The sequence below is a fragment of the Puma concolor genome, chromosome A2 (genome assembly GCF_028749965.1).
Source record: "Puma concolor isolate L17-30 chromosome A2, mPumCon1.1.hap2, whole genome shotgun sequence".
NCBI lineage: Eukaryota > Metazoa > Chordata > Mammalia > Carnivora > Felidae > Puma > Puma concolor.
In genome coordinates, this window is record NC_141668.1 from 18527440 (window position 1) to 18549528 (window position 22089).

The 22089-nt window shown below is 49.4% G+C and overlaps 1 protein-coding gene and 1 long non-coding RNA gene across 2 annotated transcripts in view; one reads left to right on the forward strand and one right to left on the reverse strand.

Annotated features, from left to right (window-relative positions):
* Window positions 1-22089, reverse strand: part of LOC147583036 (uncharacterized) — a 24568-nt gene continuing 2479 nt past the window's right edge. Inside the window, exons 2-4 of the long non-coding RNA XR_015244781.1 lie at window positions 19736-19842; window positions 17231-17423; window positions 1-516 (exon numbers count right to left, since the gene is read on the reverse strand). This is a non-coding gene — a long non-coding RNA (uncharacterized LOC147583036). The remainder of the gene's footprint in view (window positions 517-17230; window positions 17424-19735; window positions 19843-22089) is intronic.
* The window catches only part of FAM180A (family with sequence similarity 180 member A), a 16098-nt gene continuing 11258 nt past the window's right edge, over window positions 17250-22089 (forward strand). Inside the window, exon 1 of the mRNA XM_086689354.1 lies at window positions 17250-17365. Coding sequence (XP_086545480.1) covers window positions 17290-17365 — 76 coding nt within the window. The 5' untranslated portion in view covers window positions 17250-17289. The remainder of the gene's footprint in view (window positions 17366-22089) is intronic.

Consider the following 22089-nt stretch of genomic DNA (forward strand, 5'->3'; position numbering starts at 1 on the left):
TTTTGAGACAGGGAGAGACAGAGCATAAACAGGGGAGGGTCAGAGAGAGGGAGACACAGAATCCGAAACAGGCTCCAGGCTCTGAGCCGTCAGCACAGAGCCCGACGCAGGGCTCGAACTCATGGACCGCGAGATCATGACCCGAGCCGAAGTCGGCCGCCTAACCGACTGAGCCACCCAGGTGCCCCATTGGGGAACATATTTAAACTAAAAAATCATTCATTTTTTTCGGATGTGCTAAATCTGGCGACCAACCACATCATCTCTCCCTTCTCACCCCTGTCTCCTGTACCCTCTCCCCCAGATGGCTCTGGCCACCACCCAGTCCTAGGCTGGTCACCTGAAGTGCGACAGAATTCCTTTCCTGCAGATGAGGATTTATGGGGGTCCCCGCCAGAAGCACATAGAATGATGTAGCTCTGTGTTCAGCATGGAACAGTGTCAGAGATAAACCTCACTGGGAATGCTTCATGTCTGGCTGCTTCAGACTCGCTTGCCTGAGGTCATGCTGAATACCTAAAAAAATGAATAAATACGTTCTATGGTCTCAGAATAAAACAGGGACCACTTCCTTAGAAGAGATAGTGAAGCCGGGGCGCCTGGGTGACTCAGTCAGTTAAGCGTCTGATTTTAGCTCAGGTCATGATCTTGGGTCCATGAGTTTGAGCTCTATGTCAGGCCGTGTGCTGACAGCTCAGAGGCTGGAGCCTGCTTTGGATTCTGTGTCTCCCTTTCTCTCTACCCCTCTCTCCCTCCCTCCTCTCTCTCTCTCTCTCTCTCTCAAAAAAATAAATAAATATTACAAGAGACAGTGAAGTTTAGGAGGGAGACCTCTGGCTTGCCTATGTCAATCTCCATCTGCCCCATCTAAAAACTGCAAGGTTCATTTAGATGCCTAAAGCCCTTCCTGATCAAAATTCTGTAAGTCTATCCACCCCTGAGAAAGTCCAGGCTTCCTCCCTCTGGTGCTGCCCAGACCTGATCCAGTCCCAGACCATCCAGGGGTCCACCTCCTGTCCCAGTGACTTCTTTACCAGAAGCCCCAGTGGCAAACTGTCTCCCAACTTTTCCTGACACATCATCTGACACTTCTCCACCCTCCCATCCTGAACGTGGGTCCTGTTCGGAGGTCCTCATCTGAGTTGGGCCCCAAGACTTCTGGTTCTGTGGGACCTCTTCTGGTCCTGGTAAATCTCCCACTGCTCCGAGAGAAACCAGTTAATAATAAACAGGGGTCATCATCCCTGAGAAACAGGCATCTACCCAAGTTTAGGCTGAGGGCAATCTCGTGAATTCTTTTTTTTTTTTTTTAATGTTTATTTTTGAGAGAGAGAGAGTCAGAGTGTGAGCGGGGGGAGGGGCAGAGAGGGAGGGAGACTGTGAATCCGAAGCCGGCTCCAGGCTCCGAGCTGTCGGCAGAGTCCAACGCAGGGCTCGAACCCATGAGCTGTGAGATCATGACCCAAGCCAAAATCGGACACTTAACCAACTGAGACACCCAGATGCCCCAAAAGCAATCACGTGAATTCTAACACAGTGAAGGCCAGACACGAGGGCGTTATGAAGTAGTCCCTGATGCAGAGCAGCCTGGTAAGATTCCCCTTAAAAGTAATATTAACCCAATATGGGGCTCCTGGGTGGCTCAGTCAGTTGGGTGACCAGCTTCCGCTCAGGTCATGATCTCAGGGTCCGTGGGTTCAAGCCTCACGTTGGGCTCTGTGCTGACAGCTCAGAGCCTGGAGCGTGCTTCGGATTCTGTGTGTGCCTCTCTCTCTGGCCCTCCCCACTCACGCTCTCTCTCTCTCTCAAAAATAAATAAACATTAATATATTTATATATAAAGTAATATAACCCAATACCACCCATTCCTCCCTCATTGCCATGTCTTTATTCCCTTTATGGTCCTTTTGCTCTATTTTAACTGTGTTCTCTTTCACTAATCACACTGAAATCCGTTTGTCCATTTGAACTGACTGACCAGTAAAGTCCTTGGAAAGGTCCGTCCATCTTCTTGTTAAATTAATTCCCCTGCGGGACCTATCTAACCAAATACTTGTATTTTCTCTCCGTCTCTGCTGGGTTTTTTTCTGCCCAAAGCAAACCATAAAAGAGAAAGTTGCAGTGAATTTCAAGATTCACTGGAACTTACATTTTGTAACTTTCATATAAGGCTTCCGAAAGCCCTTTGTTTCGCCCTACAAAAAAGAACTCTACCCTCTCAAGCATTGGATTGTTTGGAAAAACAGACACAGAGGAGTATCCCACTTGCCCAAAGCCAACACCGATGAAAATTTCTGAGACTAAGAAAAACAAGAAGATCGGATTTTGTGGTAGGGGTTTTTCCTTATAGTTTACTTGGGATTTTCCCAGTGCCAAAACTATATGACTCTATAACAAATATTCCCCTGAGGCTCTCATGGCTGCTAAATGGCAGCATTTGGGGGCTTTTTTGTTAACATGAGAATCTCAAGGCTTAACATGCCAGAATGCTGGCTTTATCCCCAGTGAGAAAAACCTCTCTGGTAGAGTATCTATTCCATCGTGTCGTAAGAATGAAGAAGCCGCATAATTATGCCTGGAGCATGAGAAAAGGAACTCAAGGAAAAAAAAAAAAAACCGCCAGGACAGTAGATGACAAAGCAGATGAACAGGAGGCCCCCACTTCCCTCTGATAGAAGGTCAGGAAGGTCATATCCTCTGGCTGCCCTCCAGACTGGGGTTTCATCTAACACTAGACACCCAGCAAGTGAAAGTCTACGTTTCAGGGTCTCCCCATGAGCTGCCCATTCCGTCGTTCAAACCCTTTACGGCCTATCTCTCCCATGCCAAGTCCTATGCCACACGCAGAGAACATAAAGGTGAATGGGACCCTGTCTGTGACCTCAGAGAACTCTCAGACTCATGCATGAGACAGATCCGCAAATAAGTGCATCACAGCGCGTCCTTGTGTGCGGAGCTGAAAGATGGGGCTCTCTGTGGCGGAAGTGCTCGACCACGGGCGATTCTGTAGCCCCGGGGACATTTGGCAATGTCTGAGGTGGGGGGGGGGGTACATCCTGGGTTGTAGCAGCTGGGGTGAGAGGGGCTGCCGGCATCTGGTGGGCAGAGACCAGCGACACCCCTCACCACCCTCCAATGCACAGGCCAGTGGCCCACGATGAGGAACCCTGCAGCCCAAAACGGGGATCCTGCTGAGCTTAAGAAGCCCGGATGTATCTGAGCGAATCTGGTGGGATCATTCCCATCACGTTGACTCGGGAATTTGAGTTCACACGGCCACTCGTGCTCTTTCCCTGGCTCTGTCGTTGACTGGCTTTTGTCCCTCAGCAAGTTACTCGCCATCTTGGCTTCAGTTTCCTGGTCTATGGAATAGAGTTGGAGTCTCTGATCTCCAGTCCCTTCCTGTCTAAGGATCTATGGTGTTACTGGGCCAATATCTGTGCTTCTACTGAGCCCTGCCCCGGTTAGGAGAATGCCTTGGCCACGGCCTGTTTACTCCACCCAGGTCAAAGAGATAAGCTTGTCTCCTGGGTTGATCCTGAGGCTCAATCAGGGAAGGCAGGTGTAACCTCTTGCCAAGGACCTCCGGTTAGGACACCTCCATCTTCCGAGCCTGTTTTGCCATCGGCAAACAAGGGCCACATAACTCGTCTGCCTCCCTGTATCAGGAGGCAATGAGTGAGTAAAGGAAGCAAGATGGAAAATTACCCGGATGCTGCTTGGGTGCCTCGGCCCAAAGCCTACGGTCCCCTTCTCTCCCTCTTGGAGGCTCCGTGGCAATGAAAGGATAAAAGGACCCTGCTCAGGACCAGCTCTGTGGCCTGAGGTAGTGGGCTGGGCTGGGGAGGGGTTGGTATCTCTATATACTCTTTGGAACAGCCCCAAGGAGGATCTCTATCATTTGTCTCCCTGAGGGGAGGTAACACTTGGATTCTTGGCCACATATTTTAGGGACCGGGGCTGGGTGTGAGTCCAGTGCCCTCAGATACTCTCTCTCTCTCTCTCTCTCTCTCTCTGGCTTCAAACTCCTTCACCAAACAGAAAGACCACTTCAGGGCCAGCGGGCAGGAGCACAGGGACAGCAGGCCCCGGACGAGGGGAAGAAGCTCCCGTCTGGGCCTGAACATAAGGCCTTTTCAGTATGCTGCTGGCTGCAGCAGAAAGGCAGGAAAAGGGAGACAGGGCAGGGCAGGCATTGGCAGCTCCGTTTCTTTCTGTGTTTCTGGGCTCACTGTGCTGGCAGAGTAACAGGAAGGTCTGTATTTGGAGCCTGTGTGTCCTCTCCGCTGCTAGAGCGGTGCCATCTGACGTGGCCGATTCCGCGTGGAATGAATAAGTGAACCCCTTTTTCTTTCGATAGGAAAAAAAGTACACTTCAGAGACGTTAAGTGCTGTGCCCAAGTTACTTAAAATGCTAGGCACGGGACTTCTATTAGGGTTGCTTACTATTAGATCTGCTTCACGAACATACCACCAATACACGTCTCCAAGTCGGTTAACCGCATAGCTCCCGTTCCGTGTGTGTTCGTTGCTTGGGTTTTGGTTTTGAGGCTTGTTTTTTGGTCTGGTTTGGTTTTTTTCTGGTACGATTTACATTTGGTAAAATGTGCAGACCCTAAGTATACAGCTCAATCATTCCTCTCTCTCTCTCTCTCTCTCTCACACACACACACACACACACAGATTTCCCCTGGATAAAAATATAAAACATTTCCACCATTCCAGAAAGTTATCTCTTGCCCTGTTCCAGGCAATAGCCTCCCTCACTCCAGGAAGTAACCTCTTTTTTATACTTCTAGTGCCATAGTATATATAGCTTTGCCTATTCTTCAACATCATATATATCATATCAACCTCATATTCTTTTGTTCAATATAATGCTTTTTAGGCTCACCCGTGATGTGTCAGTAATTTGTTCTTTCCTACTGGTGGATAATAGTCTGCCGTGTGAACGTAACACATTGTGTTTATCTACTCTTATTTTTTTTAATGGTTTTTATTTGTTTTTGAGACAGACAGAGAGAGAGAGAGAGAGAGAGAGAGAGAGAGAATGAGTAGGGGAGGGGCAGAGAGAGAAGGGGAGAGAGGATCTTAAGTGGCTCTGTCCTGACAGCCTCAAGCCCGACGCGGGGCTCGAACTCACGAACCGTGAGATCATGACCTGAGCCAAAGTCGGACACTCAGCCGACTGAGCCGCCCAGGCACACCTATCCACTCTCTTATTAATGGATACTTGCATTGGTTTTAGTTTGGGGTTATTATGTTCATTTGATTTTTTTTTTTTTTTTTTTTTTTTTTTTTTAGCAAATGGCTTCAGGTGCCTATTTCAATTCTCTATTCAAATGAACTTTAAGGACAGTCACCCTCCACAGGTCACAGCAAGATGAGAGAGAGAGAGAAGTACTCGATGACCTAAAGTCCTTTCAACCATAAAACCCTCTAACTCAACCTCTTCTCTAAAAGCTGCTGCCAAGCACCTACTTCACAGGGTTATGACAATGACCTCTGAAATCGCAGGGCAAAAGTGGGTGTTTCCTCATACGCAAGGATGCGACTCTGTACCTACGGGCTCACCAGCAAAGACTGGAGATCTTATTGTGGTACAAGAAACACACCCATTTCGCTTCAGCAGATGACTCCTAGTCTCAAAGGAAAGATGCTCTCCTGTTCTCCCCACTGGGAGCAACTTGAAGGCGGCCAGCGGGCACCGTGAGATGTAAATAAATGTATCCGCTTCACCAACTTCTCTGCGCTGCGTGGGAAAACGACTGATCTCCCTTGAGAAAGGAAGGACTACCGCCCGTGGGGGACCACTAACCAGGTCTCCAAAGCACTCCCAACAGACAGAACCTTGAATGAATTCCTAACACCCCTTCTTATTCTTTCTGATTCTTATTTTGTCTAACACACCCATAGTACACCTTGAAGGTCTAACTGCAGTGCACAAAGCCCATCATGAAGTCGGGCATCCATTCAGCCACAGGCAGGGACTTTTATACTCCTCCTGGACATGCATACAGAAGACTGAGAAGAGTCATTTGGATACACATTTTAAAAAACAAAATAATCACTTTGCCTTAAGATTTAGTCAACACGTAGTTATTGAACCGCGAAGACCGGAAGCCCTAATTGTCTAAATCATTACTGCCGTGCCCCCGTGGGCACGGGTTTCCACCAATGATGGCCTCCCTTCACCCATGTAGCCTCCTCACACGGGATATACAACGGGCAGAGCAGTTGGGGGGACGCAAATTCACCCCATTCCCTCCTGGTCTCCTCTCATCCCTCCTAGCTTGGCCCTTGATCTCTCCTTTCTTACAGACTTCTCCTCTCCTGTCCCTTTTCCTAATTAGTCCCATCTCTCTACTGATCTCTACTGCACAGGGTCACGAGTAAAGGGAAGGGGACAACCAAGTGTAGATGTTGCAACAAAATGGCCTCTACCCAAGCCACTCAGATTCCTAGGCGTCCCCTTCAGACACTGTTTGTTCCTCAGGTCACCCCATAAGGTCACCCCAGGAATACCTTATGTGCACTGGCTGACCTCATGACCTGCTGTTTTCCCAGCGCCTTCGAATCAAGACGTACACCCTCCCACGCACATGCTCCCCACTCTGCTTTTCCAAGATAGGGAGTGAAACTGTTGCCTGGGTCCTTGAACAGGAGGAGGTCCGTGTGCTCAGCGCTCTCATTTATCCACACAGCAGGCCCGGGTGGGGCTTGTCGGTTACTTGACTCCTTCTCGGTCCTTTCCCAAAGCTGCTCTCAGCCTTCTCTTAAAATGACAACCCCATGTATAAAGGAGCGCCTGACTGCCCCGGCCCAGCCCCTGGTGCCCCCTAGCCCTGACAATGCCATCCGAAAACCAAGATATTTTTCTAACTTCTCCCCTAGCCTCCACCCCTCTCTTCTTTCTGCAACAAATGCTTTCCCCAGCATTTCTGCATTAAGAGGGAAAAGAAAAAGGAAAGTTTCTTCCCCCTTGATCGCTGATGAAAATCAACTAGCTGGCAGTTATTTACCAAAATTTGATTCAGAAAGTAACCCGCCATGGACTGGATTTGGATTTTAAGGACAAACCTGAAAGAGCTTCTGAGGCACTGTTTTGAAGTTTTACCAAAAGCGGCCAGGAGGTAAATTTGCTAAGCTGTGGTTATTGGCATTAGGGGTTGCAGAGGCAGGAAATTCCCTGCATAACTAGCCTCTCTTCCCCAAGCCTGCTGGGATCACGGACGTCCAACGCCTCCCTGGCTGTTCCTCCCCATTCCCAGCCCAGCCACCCACTGGCTCCGAGCAGAGCCGACCCGCCATTTACTGTAAGTGACAGCTTCGGAGCATATTTTCACATCCATTCATCAAATCCCTGCAAGGCGAGAATTCAGGGCAAGAGGTGGGATTTAACGTGCAGGGACGCCAATCACTTCCTCCTTTATAAAGTCTCGGCAATGTCTTCGCCTTCTATGGAATCCTAGCCGGAGAACAGCCAAGACGCCCACCCCAGTGAACTTTCCATTCTGAGAAATTCCTTCTGGAATCACCCAACCACCACCTCCACCTCTCTGACACTCCCACCTTCCCCAACACACACACACACACACACACACACAGAATATTAGTCAGGGTAGGCCTAACTCCTGTAACAAACATTCCCAACATCCCAGTGGATTAACATACTGCAGGGCTGTGTCACACATTTAATACCCACTGCTCTTAGCAGATATTGCCTTGACTATAAGTTTTTTTTCTAATTAAATGTCTTGCCTTCTAGGTCATAATTCTTTTTTTCTTTTTCATTTCTTTTTAATGTTTATTTATTTTGGAGAGGAGAGAGAGAGAGAGAGAGAGAGAGAGAGAGGGCACAGGCGCGCGCACAAGCCGGGGAGGGGCAGAGAGAGAGGGAGACACAGAATCCGAAGCAGGCTCCGGGCTCTGAGCTGTCACCACAGAGCCTGATATGGGGCTTGAACTCACGAACCACGAGATCATGACCTGAGCAGAAGTCAGACGCTTAACCGGCTGCGCCACCCAGGCACCCCTAGGTCATAATTCTTTGAGCAAGCGTGACTTCTACTTTTTTGTGTAACTGAGACACCCCTCTTTACAGTTTGCAGTGCAAATAGCATGCCTCAACCAACATCCCCTAGTTGGTAGTAACTAGAAATCCAGCTGGTATTTTCTAAGGCCCTTGCTCCTTTGCCTTTAAATATCCAAAAATATCCAAGTTCTTATTAGTATGTAGGTAGGGCATTGGAGGACAAAATGCAAAGGAAATGAGAAGTCTTGAGGAGGGATCAAACGGTATTTAGCCCTCACCGGCCGTGCCAACAGCAGTGAGGGGCTGAGGACTGGAGAGGAGTTTTACTTCCCCAGGGTATGTAGTCACCATAAGCAGAGTGCCTTCTGGAAGCCATAGCAGGGATCCCTCTGGATTGTAATCAGTCAAGAAAACTATACCAGGGGGAGGGGAATCGGAGGAAGGCAGTCAAACGATACAAAATTCCAGTTATCAGATAAGAAAGTCCTAAGGACACGTCGTACAGTGCGGGAACTACAGCTAACACTGCTGAGGACAGCGGTGTCCCAACCAGTCGGTCCTGAGAGTTCTCCTCACGTGGAGAATTTCTTTTCTTTTTATTCTACCTCTACGAGAAGATGGACGCTAGCCGAAGCTACTGTGGTCATCATTTCCCAACATGTGCAAATCAAACCATCATGCTGTATGCCTTAAATTTTTACAGGGATGTCTGTCAATAATTTCTCAATAAAATTGAAAAAAAAAAAAAAGAAGAAGAAGAAAACCATACTGAAGATCTGAGCCCCTCCCGCAAAGACTCCTTCTGCTGCTTCCTCAGGCGAGGCAACCCCAGGAGCACTGGATTGGATGGGGCCATCGGTCCGTCTGTCTGTCTACCTATCTGCCTATCTCAGACTCCCTGGTAACTTGCTTTGGGAGATCCTGTTTGGCAGTTGCTTTCGCTAAAGAACAAAAAAAAGTTGGAACCTCTCAGAGGACAGTGCCACCACTGATGTTTTCTCCACAGTGGCTTGCAGGGGTGGACACCTGTTTGTCATATAAAGACAACTGGGTCAATTCTGAGAGGGACTAGTAGCATCACGAATAGAGTTAGGAAGCCTAAGGGATGGATAGGAATGTCTAGAATCTGTTCCAGTGAAATCTGAATGCATGCTATGTCCCTGTTTTAGCTCCCTCCCTCACACACACATACACACACACACACACACACACACACACACACACACACGCTAGAAGCAAAGGGTCTAACTGGCTATTTTTAATCTGAGAAACACAAAGATCCCAGGCTGGACAAGTCAAACAAAAACACAGTCTCTCCACTCTCTGGCCTCCCCAGACATGGCACCTGCACTTACAATGGAGACCACGCGGTCACGTCGTCTATGCAGAAGCCAGGCGGCTGAACTGATCGCATTTCAGATGCTGTGGTGACATGTAAACCCGGCTTCTGGGGCTTTGCTGCCCAGCCTGAGCCTGATGGCATGTCCACCAGAGGAGAGATCCGGCCCATTTTGTTCAACTGGCCCATCAATTGGTGGGCCTCACCTTTACTCCCCCAAATGACTGCCCGGGCCCGTAGAGCTGCCAACGCCTGGATGTGGAGGCCTTACGTCGCCACAGGAGCTGAATCACCCGAATGTTCCTTTTACTCTGTGTGCAGGGGACCTCTGTGCTGCCGGGGGGTGTCCTGGCCCAGCCTGGCACAAACGTGCACGTACTACTGAGTCATTTGTGTTGGCAACTCTTCAGGGCCGGTGACTTTTCTGCTTTAGAGGCTGGCCCTTCATAATTACAGCTGTGTTTCTGTTGTCACACCAAATTACCTCACTTACAGCCTTAAAATAGAATCCAGCCTAAAGGTGCCGGCTGGCCACGCAGAGAGGGAGGCTTCATAAGACTCAGAACCTGGGTGTTGAGCCAGGGGGCAGGGCTTGAAGCCAGACACAAAAGTCCCAACTCTTAAAACCTAGGTCTCCTCTCTTTTCTCCGCATGATAGAAACGGAGCAGTGCCATAAAACTGTCCATTCCCAAACTAGAAACGAGAATGATCTTGGAGTTCTGCCTCTGTCCTGCTCCCATTCATTTTACTTACTTACGGGATGGGATCTATTCTCCCGGCCTTCACATCACTCTCCCCCTTGGCCACTCTGCCGTGTGCCCAGGAGGCTGACACCTACAGACCCCATCGCCCCACTCCCTTGCCCTCTGGCTGTCAGATGGGTTAGACTAATGGAAGCAGGAGAGGGAAATTAGAAAGGGGGAGAGGAGAGAGGTCAAGGCGTGTATTCCCCTGTTCCCTGCTGGACCGTAGTTGGCAGTGGTTGTATTCTTTCACCTGGGCCCCAGCTCTTGGCAGGTGGCCTCTCTGCTAAAGCTCATTTCAAACAGTTTATTTCCTTCCTTTGTCCCCCAGGTGGAGGGAGGGTGTAGGAGAGTCGCGTGGCTGCTGTGACAAAGCGACACATATTGGATGGTTGAAAACAACAGAAGTGTATTGTCTCCCAGTTCTGGAGGCTAGAAAGTCTGACATCAAGGTGTTGGCAAGGCCATGCTCCCCCTGAAACACGTAGGGGAGGATCCTTCCTTGCCCCTTCTAGCTCCGGATCATGGCCCACAATCTTGGCATTCCTTGGCTTACAGGTGCATCCCTCCCATTCCGTCTCCATCATCACATGGCTGTCTTCTTCTCATGTGTCTCTGTCTGTGTCCCCTCTTCGAAGGATACCAGTCACATGGGATGAGGGCCCACCCAAACTGACCTTAACTTGGTTATATCTGCAAAGACTCTATTTCAAAATAAGATCATGTTCACAGAAACTGGGGGTTAGGACTTCAAAATATCTTCTTGGGGGACCTATTTTGATCCCGCCCACATAGTAACAGCCTCCACTGTGATGAGTCCCTGGACTGGTCCCTTAACGCTTTCTCTCCTTGTAAAGAGCCTCTTCGTTAGATGCTTCAGCTCCTTTTTAAAGAGTGCCACCTGTTTTCTGCCAGGACCTTGACAGAGACCCCTACTGCCCAGCTGCCTTGCTGGCAGAGCACCTACTAAGTGTCAGAAGGTACTGGGGATACAATGGTGAGCAAACATTGGCATAGCCCCTGCCTTCATAGGGCTTACAATCTACAGTTTAATAGGCTTCATCAAAATCTCACAAAGTAAAGGGGTGCCTGGGTGGCTCAGTTGGTTGAGCGTCCGACTCTTGATTTTGGCTCAGGTCATGGTCTCACAGTTCATGAGTTCGAGCCCTTGAATCAGGCTCTACATTCTCAGGGCAGAGCCTGCTTTTGATCCTCTGTCTCCCTCTGTCTCTGCCCCTCGCTCGCTCACACTCTCACACTCTCTCCCTCAAAAATAAATAAAACATTTTTTTTTTTAATTTTTTTTTTCAACACTTTTTTTATTTATTTTTGGGACAGAGAGAGACAGAGCATGAACGGGGGAGGGGCAGAGAGAGAGGGAGACACAGAATCGGAAACAGGCTCCAGGCTCCGAGCCATCAGCCCAGAGCCCGACGCGGGGCTCGAACTCACGGACCGCGAGATCGTGACCTGGCTGAAGTCGGACGCTTAACCGACTGCGCCACCCAGGCGCCCCTAAAACATTTTTTTTTTTTTAATGTCACAAAGTAAAATTACAAATGGATTGAGATACAGAGGATAGGTTGACAGCGCTATAAATATGCTCCCTTGGGAAAATCGCTCTAGGCAGGGAGGCCAGAAGGGGCTTCCCAGGGAGAGGGACACCTGAGCCAGAATGCAAAGGATGAATGGAATCAACCAGATAAAGAGGGGAGCTTAAGGCCCCCCTCTTGGTTAAGGGGGGAGACCCCAAAAGAGTTATGCCATGGTGTCCATATTTCCTTCCAATGGGGGATCTATTTTCATTCATATCCCAATCCATCTACAAAGAACCCTTCTCTCTGAGAAAAGTTTACACTGTCTCCCATCCTTACTGCTGCAGACCACAGCAGAGAACCCCCATATGCGGATGTTAGTGCTCAGAGAGTGAGAAGCCGTCCCCAAGGCTCACAGGTAAACAGTAGCTGCATGGCACCGAGGGCACAGTAGGGAGCGAGTGCCTAGAAACCAAGCAACGCAGGCCCCGCACACAAACTCCACACCTCCACAATGAAGTCACAACATCCCCGAAACTAGCACCTCCTCCTTCCGTGCCCACAGTCTCAGCTGGGAACACCCCAGAAGTTCTGGTCTGCCCCCTCTCTCCTCTCTCAGCTCTTTGTGAGATCACCGTCTGCCCCTGACTTTACCACTTCCAGCTTGCTCAAGTCATGCACTCCTCACATTCACCACTAGCCCCGGCCCTGCTTCAGGTCCTTATCATGTTTCCCTAGGGCTTCGTATCTGCTCTCTCCTTGACTGGCCTCTACCCTGTCAAATCCACCCTCAGCAGCACAGCCACCATAAAGCTGGCCACCTCACTCCCCCGACGGTGGCCTCGATGACTCCCTATTCCCGATAGCGCACAGTCCAGGAATGGCACAAAAGGCTCTCCTTGACTGGGCCCTGCCTCCCTCCCAGCCTGCCTCCCACTGCCGCCTGGTTCATCCTTGATCTTCCAACAAGGCCACCACTTTTAGTTCCACATACACATCAACCTGTCTCTCCCCTCTGTGCCATTTTTCGGGTTATCCCCCCCCCCCCGCACTGTTCCTTCTCCTACAACCTAATTAAATCCAACTCATCCCTAAAAACTTAATTCTAGTCTCAACTCCTCCAAGAAGCCTTCCCTGATAACTCTCCCCTCTCATTTCCTACCATAGGATCCTCCATCATTAAATCTAACATGGCATGTTCTAAATATCTATGGAGGTGCCAATTTCCCTGATTAGAATACAGATTCTTGATGCTGGGGACGACCCCTCATTCGGTTTGATATGCCTATTGCCTGATCAACTCAAAGAGTTGATGCCCAAAGACTAGATGCATGAATTAGTGAATGACAAACCAATGGGTATTGACTGTCCCGCTTCGGTGCTGAAGCCCTCAAAATGACCAGAAGCTTCCCCCACCTATTACTCTATATGGCAAGGGCCAGCCCCGCAGTCCCTCTGCTGCGTGATGCTTCTGGTGGGTAGAAGCTATTTCACTGGCGTTTCGTTTTCATCTCAGCCCCTGCTAGGTAGCTTATACGAGTATTTACCGTTGAAGAGTTGTGTGACCCTAGCTGTTTATCCTTTCTAAGCTTCAATTTGCCATACATAAAATGAGCTCTGTTATAGCATCCACCAAACAGACTTGCCATGAAAACTGAATGAAATAAAATCAGGTGTGTGGTCAGAACTCAGTAAATGGTTAGGTATGACTAAGCTGTAAAGCAACCGCTGCTGATCAGAGGTACACGGTTAAGGGCAGTGGGAGTTCAGAGGTGAAAATGGACTCAAAGGCTGTTGCTTTAAGTAGAACATCCTTCCCACCCCCCAAAGTGTTCTTTACACAATCAGTAACTCTGGGAAGCTCCAGTGTTGGGGTTTACTGTGTTATCACAGAAGCCCAGGGTTTGTTGGTCTCAGCCCGTGTGCACAGAATTGCTGCATGAGTAAGAAAAACAAGGAGAGCGTGAAAAAGTCAGTGTATTAGGCCAGGGGTTTCTGAGCCTTCAGTGAGGCTCCTGGAGAACCTAGACATTTGCCTCCTGCTGCCATGTTGTAGTGGTGGGGTCCTCTCTCTTCATCCCTTTGTCCCTCTCCTCTGTGTGCACACTCTCTCTCTCTCTGAACTAATAAATTAACTAATTAAACAAAAAGAAGTACACTGAATAGCAAAGGAAACCATCCACAAAATTAAAAGGCAACATACAAAATGGGAAGGAATATTTGTAAATCATATATCTGAAAAGGGACTAATATCCAACATACATAAAGAACTCATACAAATTCAGTAGCCAAAAAAAACAATCCGATTAAAAAACAGATGGAAGAACTGACCATTTGTCCAAAGAAGACATACAAATGACCAACAGGTATGTGAAAGGTGTGCAACATCACTCATCACCAGAGAAATGCAAATCAAAAGCACGAGATATCACCTTACACCTGTTAGCTTGGCCATCATCAAAAAGATAAGCGATTACAAATGTTGGTGAGGATGTGGAGGAAAGGGAACACTTGAGCACTGTTGGTGGGAATGCAAAATGGTGCAGCCAATGTGGAAAACAGCATGGGGGGGGGCCTCAAAAAATTAATAATAGAATTATCATTTGATCCAACCATGTCACCCCCATCCTCACTGCAGCATTATTCACAATAGCCAAGACATGAAATAACCTAGTGTCCACTGACAGATGAATGGATAAAGAAGAGGTGGTGTGTGTGCATACACACACACACACACACACTGGAATATCACTCAGCCATAGGAGAGAAGGAAATCATGCCACTTGCAACAACATGAATGGAACTCCAGGGCATTGTGCTAAGTGAAATAAGCCAGACAGAGAAAGACAAAAACCATATGATCTCACTTCTATGTAAAACCTAAAAAAAAAGAAAAGAAAGAAAAGAAACAGAGAACAGATCGGTGGTTGCCAAAGATAGAAGAAATGTGTGAAGGTGGTCAAAGGTACAAACTTCCAGTTATAAGATAAGTACGTCCTGGGGATGCGATGTATATCATGGACACTAGAACCGATAACACTGTTTTGTACATGTGACAATTGCTAAGAAAGTAGAACCTCTGTGAGGCAATAACTAAACTTACTGTGGTGATCTGGTGACAGAACCTCTCCTAGCCCTGCTCTGCTCAGTGCAGTAGCCACTAGCCACATGTATGTAAGCATTCCCTTCAAATGTGGCTGTCCTGAGGGCGCCTGGGTGGCTCAGTCGGTTAAGCTTCTAACTTCAACTCAGGTCATGATCTCGTGGTCTGTGAGTTCAAGCCCCGCATCAGGCTCTGTGCTGACAGCTCAGAGCCTGATGCCTGTTTCAGATTCTGTGTCTCCCTCTCTCTCTGCCCCTCCCCTGCTCATGCTCTCTCTCTGTCCCTCAAAGAGGAATAAACATTAAAAATAAGGAAATAAATTAAAATGTGGCTGTTCTGAACTGAGATGTGCTGTGCAAAATACACATGAGAATAGGAAAGATTCTGTTGAGACGTATATTGATTACATGTAGAAATTATATTTTAGATATATTTGGTTAAATAAAATATATCATTATGAATGGTATAATACTGTTTCTTTTCACTTTTTTTAATGGGGCTACCAGAAATTTTTAAATTACATTTGTGACTCACAGTATATGCCTACAAGACAGGAGAGCAGTGCTGTACAGACCTCAGAGCTCGATGCAAGCATTAAATCAGTCAAGACAAGGAGGGCCTAGCACAGTGCCTGAAACAAATTAAGCACCCAATAGCTACTGTCAATATTAGTAAGATCGGTGGGGTTTTTTTAATTTTTTTAATGTTTATTTATTTTTGAGACAGAGAGAGACAGAGCATGAGCAGGGGAGGGGTAGAAAGAAAGGGAGAGACACTGAGAGAGAGAAACACAGAGAGAGAGGGAGACACAGGATCCGAAGCAGGCTCCAGGCTCTGAGCTGTTAGCATAGAGCCTGACGCGGGGCTCGAACTCACAAGCTGTGACATCATGACCTGAGCTGAAGTTGGACGCTGAACTGACTGAGCCACCCAGGCATCCCAGATCAGTGATTTTCAAATTTTATAGTCAAATTTGTTTTTCAAGCAACTTCTTGTAACGGATAAAAAAAAAAAATTCAGTTCTGATCAAAGCAGAGAGACCTTGAGGTCTCTCCAGGGGCCATTGCACCCTGGGCACCACCTCTTTAGGTGGGAAACCATGCACATAAGTCATCCTAAAATGTCCTTCAAGCTCCGGCATTACACATCTACCATTTCGGAGAAGGTCAAGAAGGTATGAGACAAAAACCAAGGTGTCCATGGCAGTACTTTAAAAATGATCAAGGGGTGCCTGGGTGGCTCAGTCGGTTAAGTGGCCGACTTCGGTTCAGGTCATGATCTCGTGGTCCGTGACTTCAAGCCCCGCGTCGGGCTCTGTGCTGACCGCTCGGAGCCCGGAGCCTGTTTCAGATTCTGTGTCTCCCTCTCTCTGACCCTCCCCCATTCATGCTCTGTCTCTCTCTGTCTCAAAAATAAATAAACGTTAAAAAAAATTTTAAAGAAAATGATCACGGACCTTAAATGTTCTCACCACGAAAAAGAAATGATAATTACGTGACATGATAGAGGTGTTAGCTAACGCCACAGTGGTGATCTTATTGCAATACAGAAGGCCATCGAATCGAATCGTCACGTTGTACACACCTTAAACCTACACGATGTTATATGTCAATTAGACCTCAATAAAAATAGTCATCCCCAAAAAGATCATAGGAAAACACTACCATTTTGCTCAGGAGAATCAAAGCGGTTTGGTCCCAGGTCTAGCTAGACATAGCCCAGAAATTGGGGTGTCATGAATGTGACCGGGAGGAGAGGGTCACCTGTGGGTCCCTGGATGGTTACCTGCATATACAATACCCCCATGCCACAGCACTGCTCTGCTTCTGCCCCTCACAACCTGCTGACCCTGCCACCTGGGGAAGGCTCTCAGAGCCGGCCCCAGGCACCAACGTGGCGAGGTCCAGCTCAGGGGAAGGGCAGCAAGTGACACTCAGCCTGGACACCACAATGACTCTGCTGTCCTGAAGGCAAGGCTGGGCTGCCAGCCCCAGCGTCTGGTCTGCCAGCCAAGCCTCCTGGCTCTTCCTGCAGTCTACACCCCTGGCTCTGCTGTGTGTGTGTGTGTGTGTGTGTGTGTGTGTGTGTGTTGATGCGGACAGCAGCCAGCTCTCTGCCGGGCTCTCTAACAAGTTCCACGAGTCTGTTTGCTAAAGAAAAATTCCAGTGGGTCCATCCAACACATGGAACTCAAGTACAGAAATTATATTTATCCACCCGACTGCCAAGGAGATCACATGCCCCGTGAGTCACTCCAGATGTGCTCAAAAACAGAGTCTCTCTGTGGAAGCCCGGTCCCCCAATCCCAGAGAGAGTCGAATTAGCAGAGGTCCCAATTCCTGTGTCCCCACCCCCCTAAGAGGCAGTCTCTGCCTCCACCCTTCTGGGGCAGGAAAGGACGCCTTTTGCACTTCTGTAAAGGGAAGGGGGGTAAGAACTCTACCTTCACACTGGGAGGACCAGCACGGGCATACCTGTAGCTCCTGAGGTCCCATTGGGTTCGAGGACAAGTGTCACCTTTTTGGAGCAAAAGATGTGTTGGAACACGCTGCTGCTTCTGCTGTTGTGTTATGATGCTCAGGCGGCGGTGCCCCACAGGTGGAGCAGGGGTAAGTTGCTCTGTATTTATTTGATGCTCATTATTCTTTCTCAAATGCAATTAGAAATCTGGGGGCGGGGGGGGGGGAGAATAAGGCAGTGGAAGGAAATTAGACGCCCGGCACCCACACACACACCCCTCTTTTATCTCGTCTCTGCCAATTACTTTATGCTTCTTGACAAGTCAGAAGGTGCTAGAAGGTGATGGGGGATGGGACGCTGAAACACATCAAAGCCGCTGAGGGATCTGGGTGGAGGTGGAGAATGCAGAAAACAGCCCCTTCTGACACGCCAGAGCCAAGTTATCTTTGCTCCGTGGATGTGGGTAGTCTCCCTCCAGCCCCTCTGCCCGCCCACCCCCTGCTGCAGCCAGACAGGGCACGTGAACAGCAAGTACCAGGACGAACACCAGTATCCCGGGGCTCTGGATGCTGGCTTGCAAAAGGCCTGCCACCTGGGGGACCCAACTAGGGGCCCTGGCCACGGGCTGGCCACATGGAGGTCTCCACGCGGCTCCTGAGCTAGACTGGGCACATCTTTCCAGCTGGGGAGAGCCGGCCCAGTGGCAGGAGAGCAAGGGTGACCCTTAGCATTCACGTGTGTGCCAGACGGCTACTCCCACTGGCCCCGCAGTCCACCCCGGAGAGGAGGGAACCCAGCAAGGCTTTTTGCTCACAGCCGACTTCCTTCCCCTGGGGACCGCGTGGCACCTCTTCTCTGTGCCCAGGACCGGCTCCGGGTGGCAGATACTGGTCGCCCGTCCAGCCAATTACAGTTGATCACCGCAGGGGACCGAGGGAGCAGCAGTGAGGACCACTCCGTGCAGAGCTCAACCCGACGGTCTCCACTGCTTGAAATGGACTGAGGTCTCTCTCCCCAAGAGAGCTGGAAAGAGAGGTCAGGCTCATAGGTGTTTCTAGAGATCCAAAATAGAATGAGGACGTGCATGGCAGCGGGGGCAAAGCAGGGGTGACGATGAGCCTCCGGGTTCTCAGGGAGAGTGTCGGGAAAGGAGCAGCCAGTGTGGAACAGAGAAGCACAGGGCAAACGGATGTGACACGGGCGGGGAGCAAAGCCACCGCGCTTATCTGAGGTTCTTATTCCCTCATTTTTAAGCTTGAGATCAGGGACTTGCCAGCTCTCTGAGCCGAGCTGTGAAGCGATTGTTGCCCAGAGAAGCGATTGTTGCCCAGAGACGAATATTTCATGTAGCGTTTTCCTTTTATTTTTTTTTTTCCGTCTGGTAACATCACCCACACCCACACACACCTCTGCTCATGATATGCACAAACGTTGGAGGCGACACTTAGAAGGAGAGCAAAGAGATCTTGGCATTACATTCGGCCCCTTGCCCCTGCGCGACACTGGGGGCCTTCCTTAATTTATCTCTTAGAGAAAGATGACAACATCCACCCTCCTAATGCACAGGCTGTTAGAAAGGCAAATGAGATAATCTGACTTGTAACAAGGCTTGGAAACTTCAGAGGCACATCATGAGCTTTCCCCGCAAGCAACCCAGAGATTTCAGTTCTGCCTCTAATTGGTCGTGTGACGTCTGGCAAGCTTCTTAACCTCTCCGAGCTTTGGTTCACTAACAAGTCGCATATTAACAGTAACAAAATTTATCTTCCCCGCTTCGTGGTGAAGGTCACATTCAAAGTGTAAACAAGACGCTTTGTACGCCATGAAGAACCTTCTAAATGTGAGCTGTCACCTCCCACTTAAACCTCTGAAAAAAACTTCATGGAGGAAGTTTGGGGTGCTCAACCGAGGGTTCTGCAGCAGCAGCAGCAGCCTGGGACCAAGTGGCTGCCCCGGGCCTCCCCGGGGAAGGTCTGCCCCCTGCATAATAATAACAAATCCATCTGGAGACGGGAAGTCAGCATTGGTGAAACAGAGGACACGATGAGGCATCCGTGTTAAGCGCTAGATTAGTGGTTCCCGTCAGGGTTCGGACTCCACAAATGACAGAGTCCCGCAACCATCATCAAAAGTCTTCCACGTAGTTGCTTTTTTTTTTTTTCATTTTTAACATTTTTTCCTAATTATAAAAGGAGGACCCAACTGTCCTTTTCTTTTAAAGACGGAATGAGAGTCACGCCCAAGTACACAGCAATTTTTCCAAACGTACTTAACTGTTCCTTTGGCCTTCATCCTTACCCCAACCCCCACCCCCACGCCAGCACCCCGGCCTCCACCCTCCCGCACCCTCTGCCCCCAAGCGGAAATGTAGAAATAAACCCAGAAGGAACACACCCTCTGTCCCAAGGCTCTCCCAGCCTCTCCCAACGAGTGCTCTCTAGGATTCCGCCCTGGGAGGCAGCTTTCCGGGCCAGCCAGGCTCTTCCGGCCCCACCAACTTGACCGACCTGATGACTCACCTGTGGTTCGGGAGGCCAGCCTAGAAGCCGGACACGCCTGGCCCAACTCCCTGCGCCCTCAGGGCCTGCCAGAGCTCCACTTGGGGGGCTGAGGGGAGCTAACCAGTCTTTAAAAACAAAAAGAGGAAAGTATATATTAGAATGTACACATTAAATATCTGTTTTTATTAAACACACGTAAATTATTCTTTTTAAAGCAGGCTAATAGAGAAGGATGGCCCTTTAGTTACCTGGTGGGATTTATGTCATCTTTACGTGTCCCTTTTAGCGTGTGTGCTTTCAATCACGAATGTTCCATCAAGGGAAGGGCCGGTGATCAGTGTTCAGTAAGTCCTGACTGACTGACGGGACTGGGATAACTGAGCGCACCTGCGTGGCCGCAGTAACCCCCACCGGCAGGTGCTATTCTGACCATCCACGGGGGAGGGAACCAGAGGATGAGGCAGTTGATGAGCCCCAGGTCCCTCCGCCGGAAGGACACAGCTGGATTTTGTCCCCCAGCCCAGCATCAGCATCTATGGCATCAGAGTCTGCCCGGCGCTCCCACGTCCCCTCCGGGTGCTCCCGGCAGCCCTAAGCTCCCCCAAGGGGGTGGGGCAGTCTGGCCCTTTCAGAAACACTCCCACGAGGACCCCAACACGCGGGGCCAAGGTCCTGGCTCCCTCAGCACGCCACTGGGTTTCCAAAGGGTTGGCCCGGGAGCAGAAAAGTAAGTGGCATCGATAAGATCTCCCAAAAGATCTTTTGTAAATGAGAGGTTTTTTTTCCCCTCCACACCCACGATCATTTGCACTGAGCTGCTTTCACGGATTCATTAAAAATGTGGTTGTACTTTGGCTTGATATGGTGTGCAGTTGGAATCCTTCCCAACAAGCTCTCTGCGACAAGTGCTGTGTGGTTATGTGGAAGCCGTGGTTGGCCTTAATACCATCCTGTTCTACTGAGCACATTTGGAAGACGGGGAGGGGGGTGGGGTGGGTGGAGATTTTGCCCCAGATCACAAGAAGTCAGAGAGAAGGTCAGGTCACAAAGCAAAGACAGGCTCTTCCATGTAAGGGGGCTTCTGTCCCCGGGTCTGGGTGAGAAAGCTTGGACAGCTCAAGGTAGGTGGGCGGGGGAGGAGGAGGGGGAGGGACAGGTGCCAGCCTTGACCGAGATCATTCAAAGGAGCTTCTCCCAGGGGTGCCTGGATGGCTCAGTCGGTTAAGTGTCTGGGTCTTGGTTTTGGCTCAGGTCATGATCTCATGGTTCCTGGGTTCAAGCCCAGCATCAGGCTCAGTGCTGACAGTGCAGAGCTTGCGTGGGATTCTCTCTCTCCCTCTCTCTCTGCCCCTGCCCCCTCTTGCACGCACACTACCTCCATCTCTCTCTCTCTCCCCCTCAAAAGAAATAAACTTAAAAAAAAAAAAAAATAAAGGAGCTTCTCCCAAGCAGGGATAAGGACTCCTCAGAGATAAAGGGAGGGTGTGGTAGAGACAGGAGACCACACCAGCCTTTTGATATTCAGCCGGCACCTGGAATTGCAAATAAGTTCTAGAAGCATCCTGTTAGAAAAGAAGGCTTTAGTAAAGCACTCTGTTTGAAAAGAATGGAGGGGGGTGACAAGGGTAGTTCATGTGTTTCTATGGACCATCGGTTCATTCAACAGGTGTGGGCAGGATGCTTCCCACTGGGAACACAGCAGCAAACAAAACAGACATGATCCCATGCTCTCAGGGAGCTGACATTCTAGTGAGGGAAACAGACAATAAACACCTATACAAATAAGACATCTGGTTTGTTTGAGGACAATAAATTAGGGACGGAGTAGAGAGGATTATATTCTTAAATAGAGACGTGAGGGAGGGTCTCCCTAAAGAGGTGCCTAAAGGCCTGAAGGAAGCAAGGGCACGAGCCACTCAGTTGCCAGAGAAAGAGTATTCGAGGCAGAGGAAATGGAAGTGCAAAGGCCCAGTGGTAGAAGCAGGTGCGGCATGCTCAAGGAACGGTGGGGCCCACAGCCGGGGTGGCGTGATCCCAGGGAGAATGACGAGCGAGTTCAGAGAGGTAGGAAGAGGTCAAGTCTTGTAGCGCCTGCTCGCCCTCTGGAGAGCTTGGGTTTTTACTCTGAGCGAGATTGAAGCCACCGAGGGTTCTGGCCAGAGGAGTGACAGCATCTGACCTACGTTTTCCCTTTAGTGGTTGTATTAAGAATAGAATGACGGGGGGAGCCAAGGATGGAAGCAGAGACACCACTAGGAGAGGTGCTCACGGCCGGAGCCAGGGGTCGAGCAGAGATGTTGCAAGAAGCAGCCAGACTCCAGGTATATTTTGAAGGTAGAGCCCACAAGATTTGCTGATTGGTTGGCTGTAAG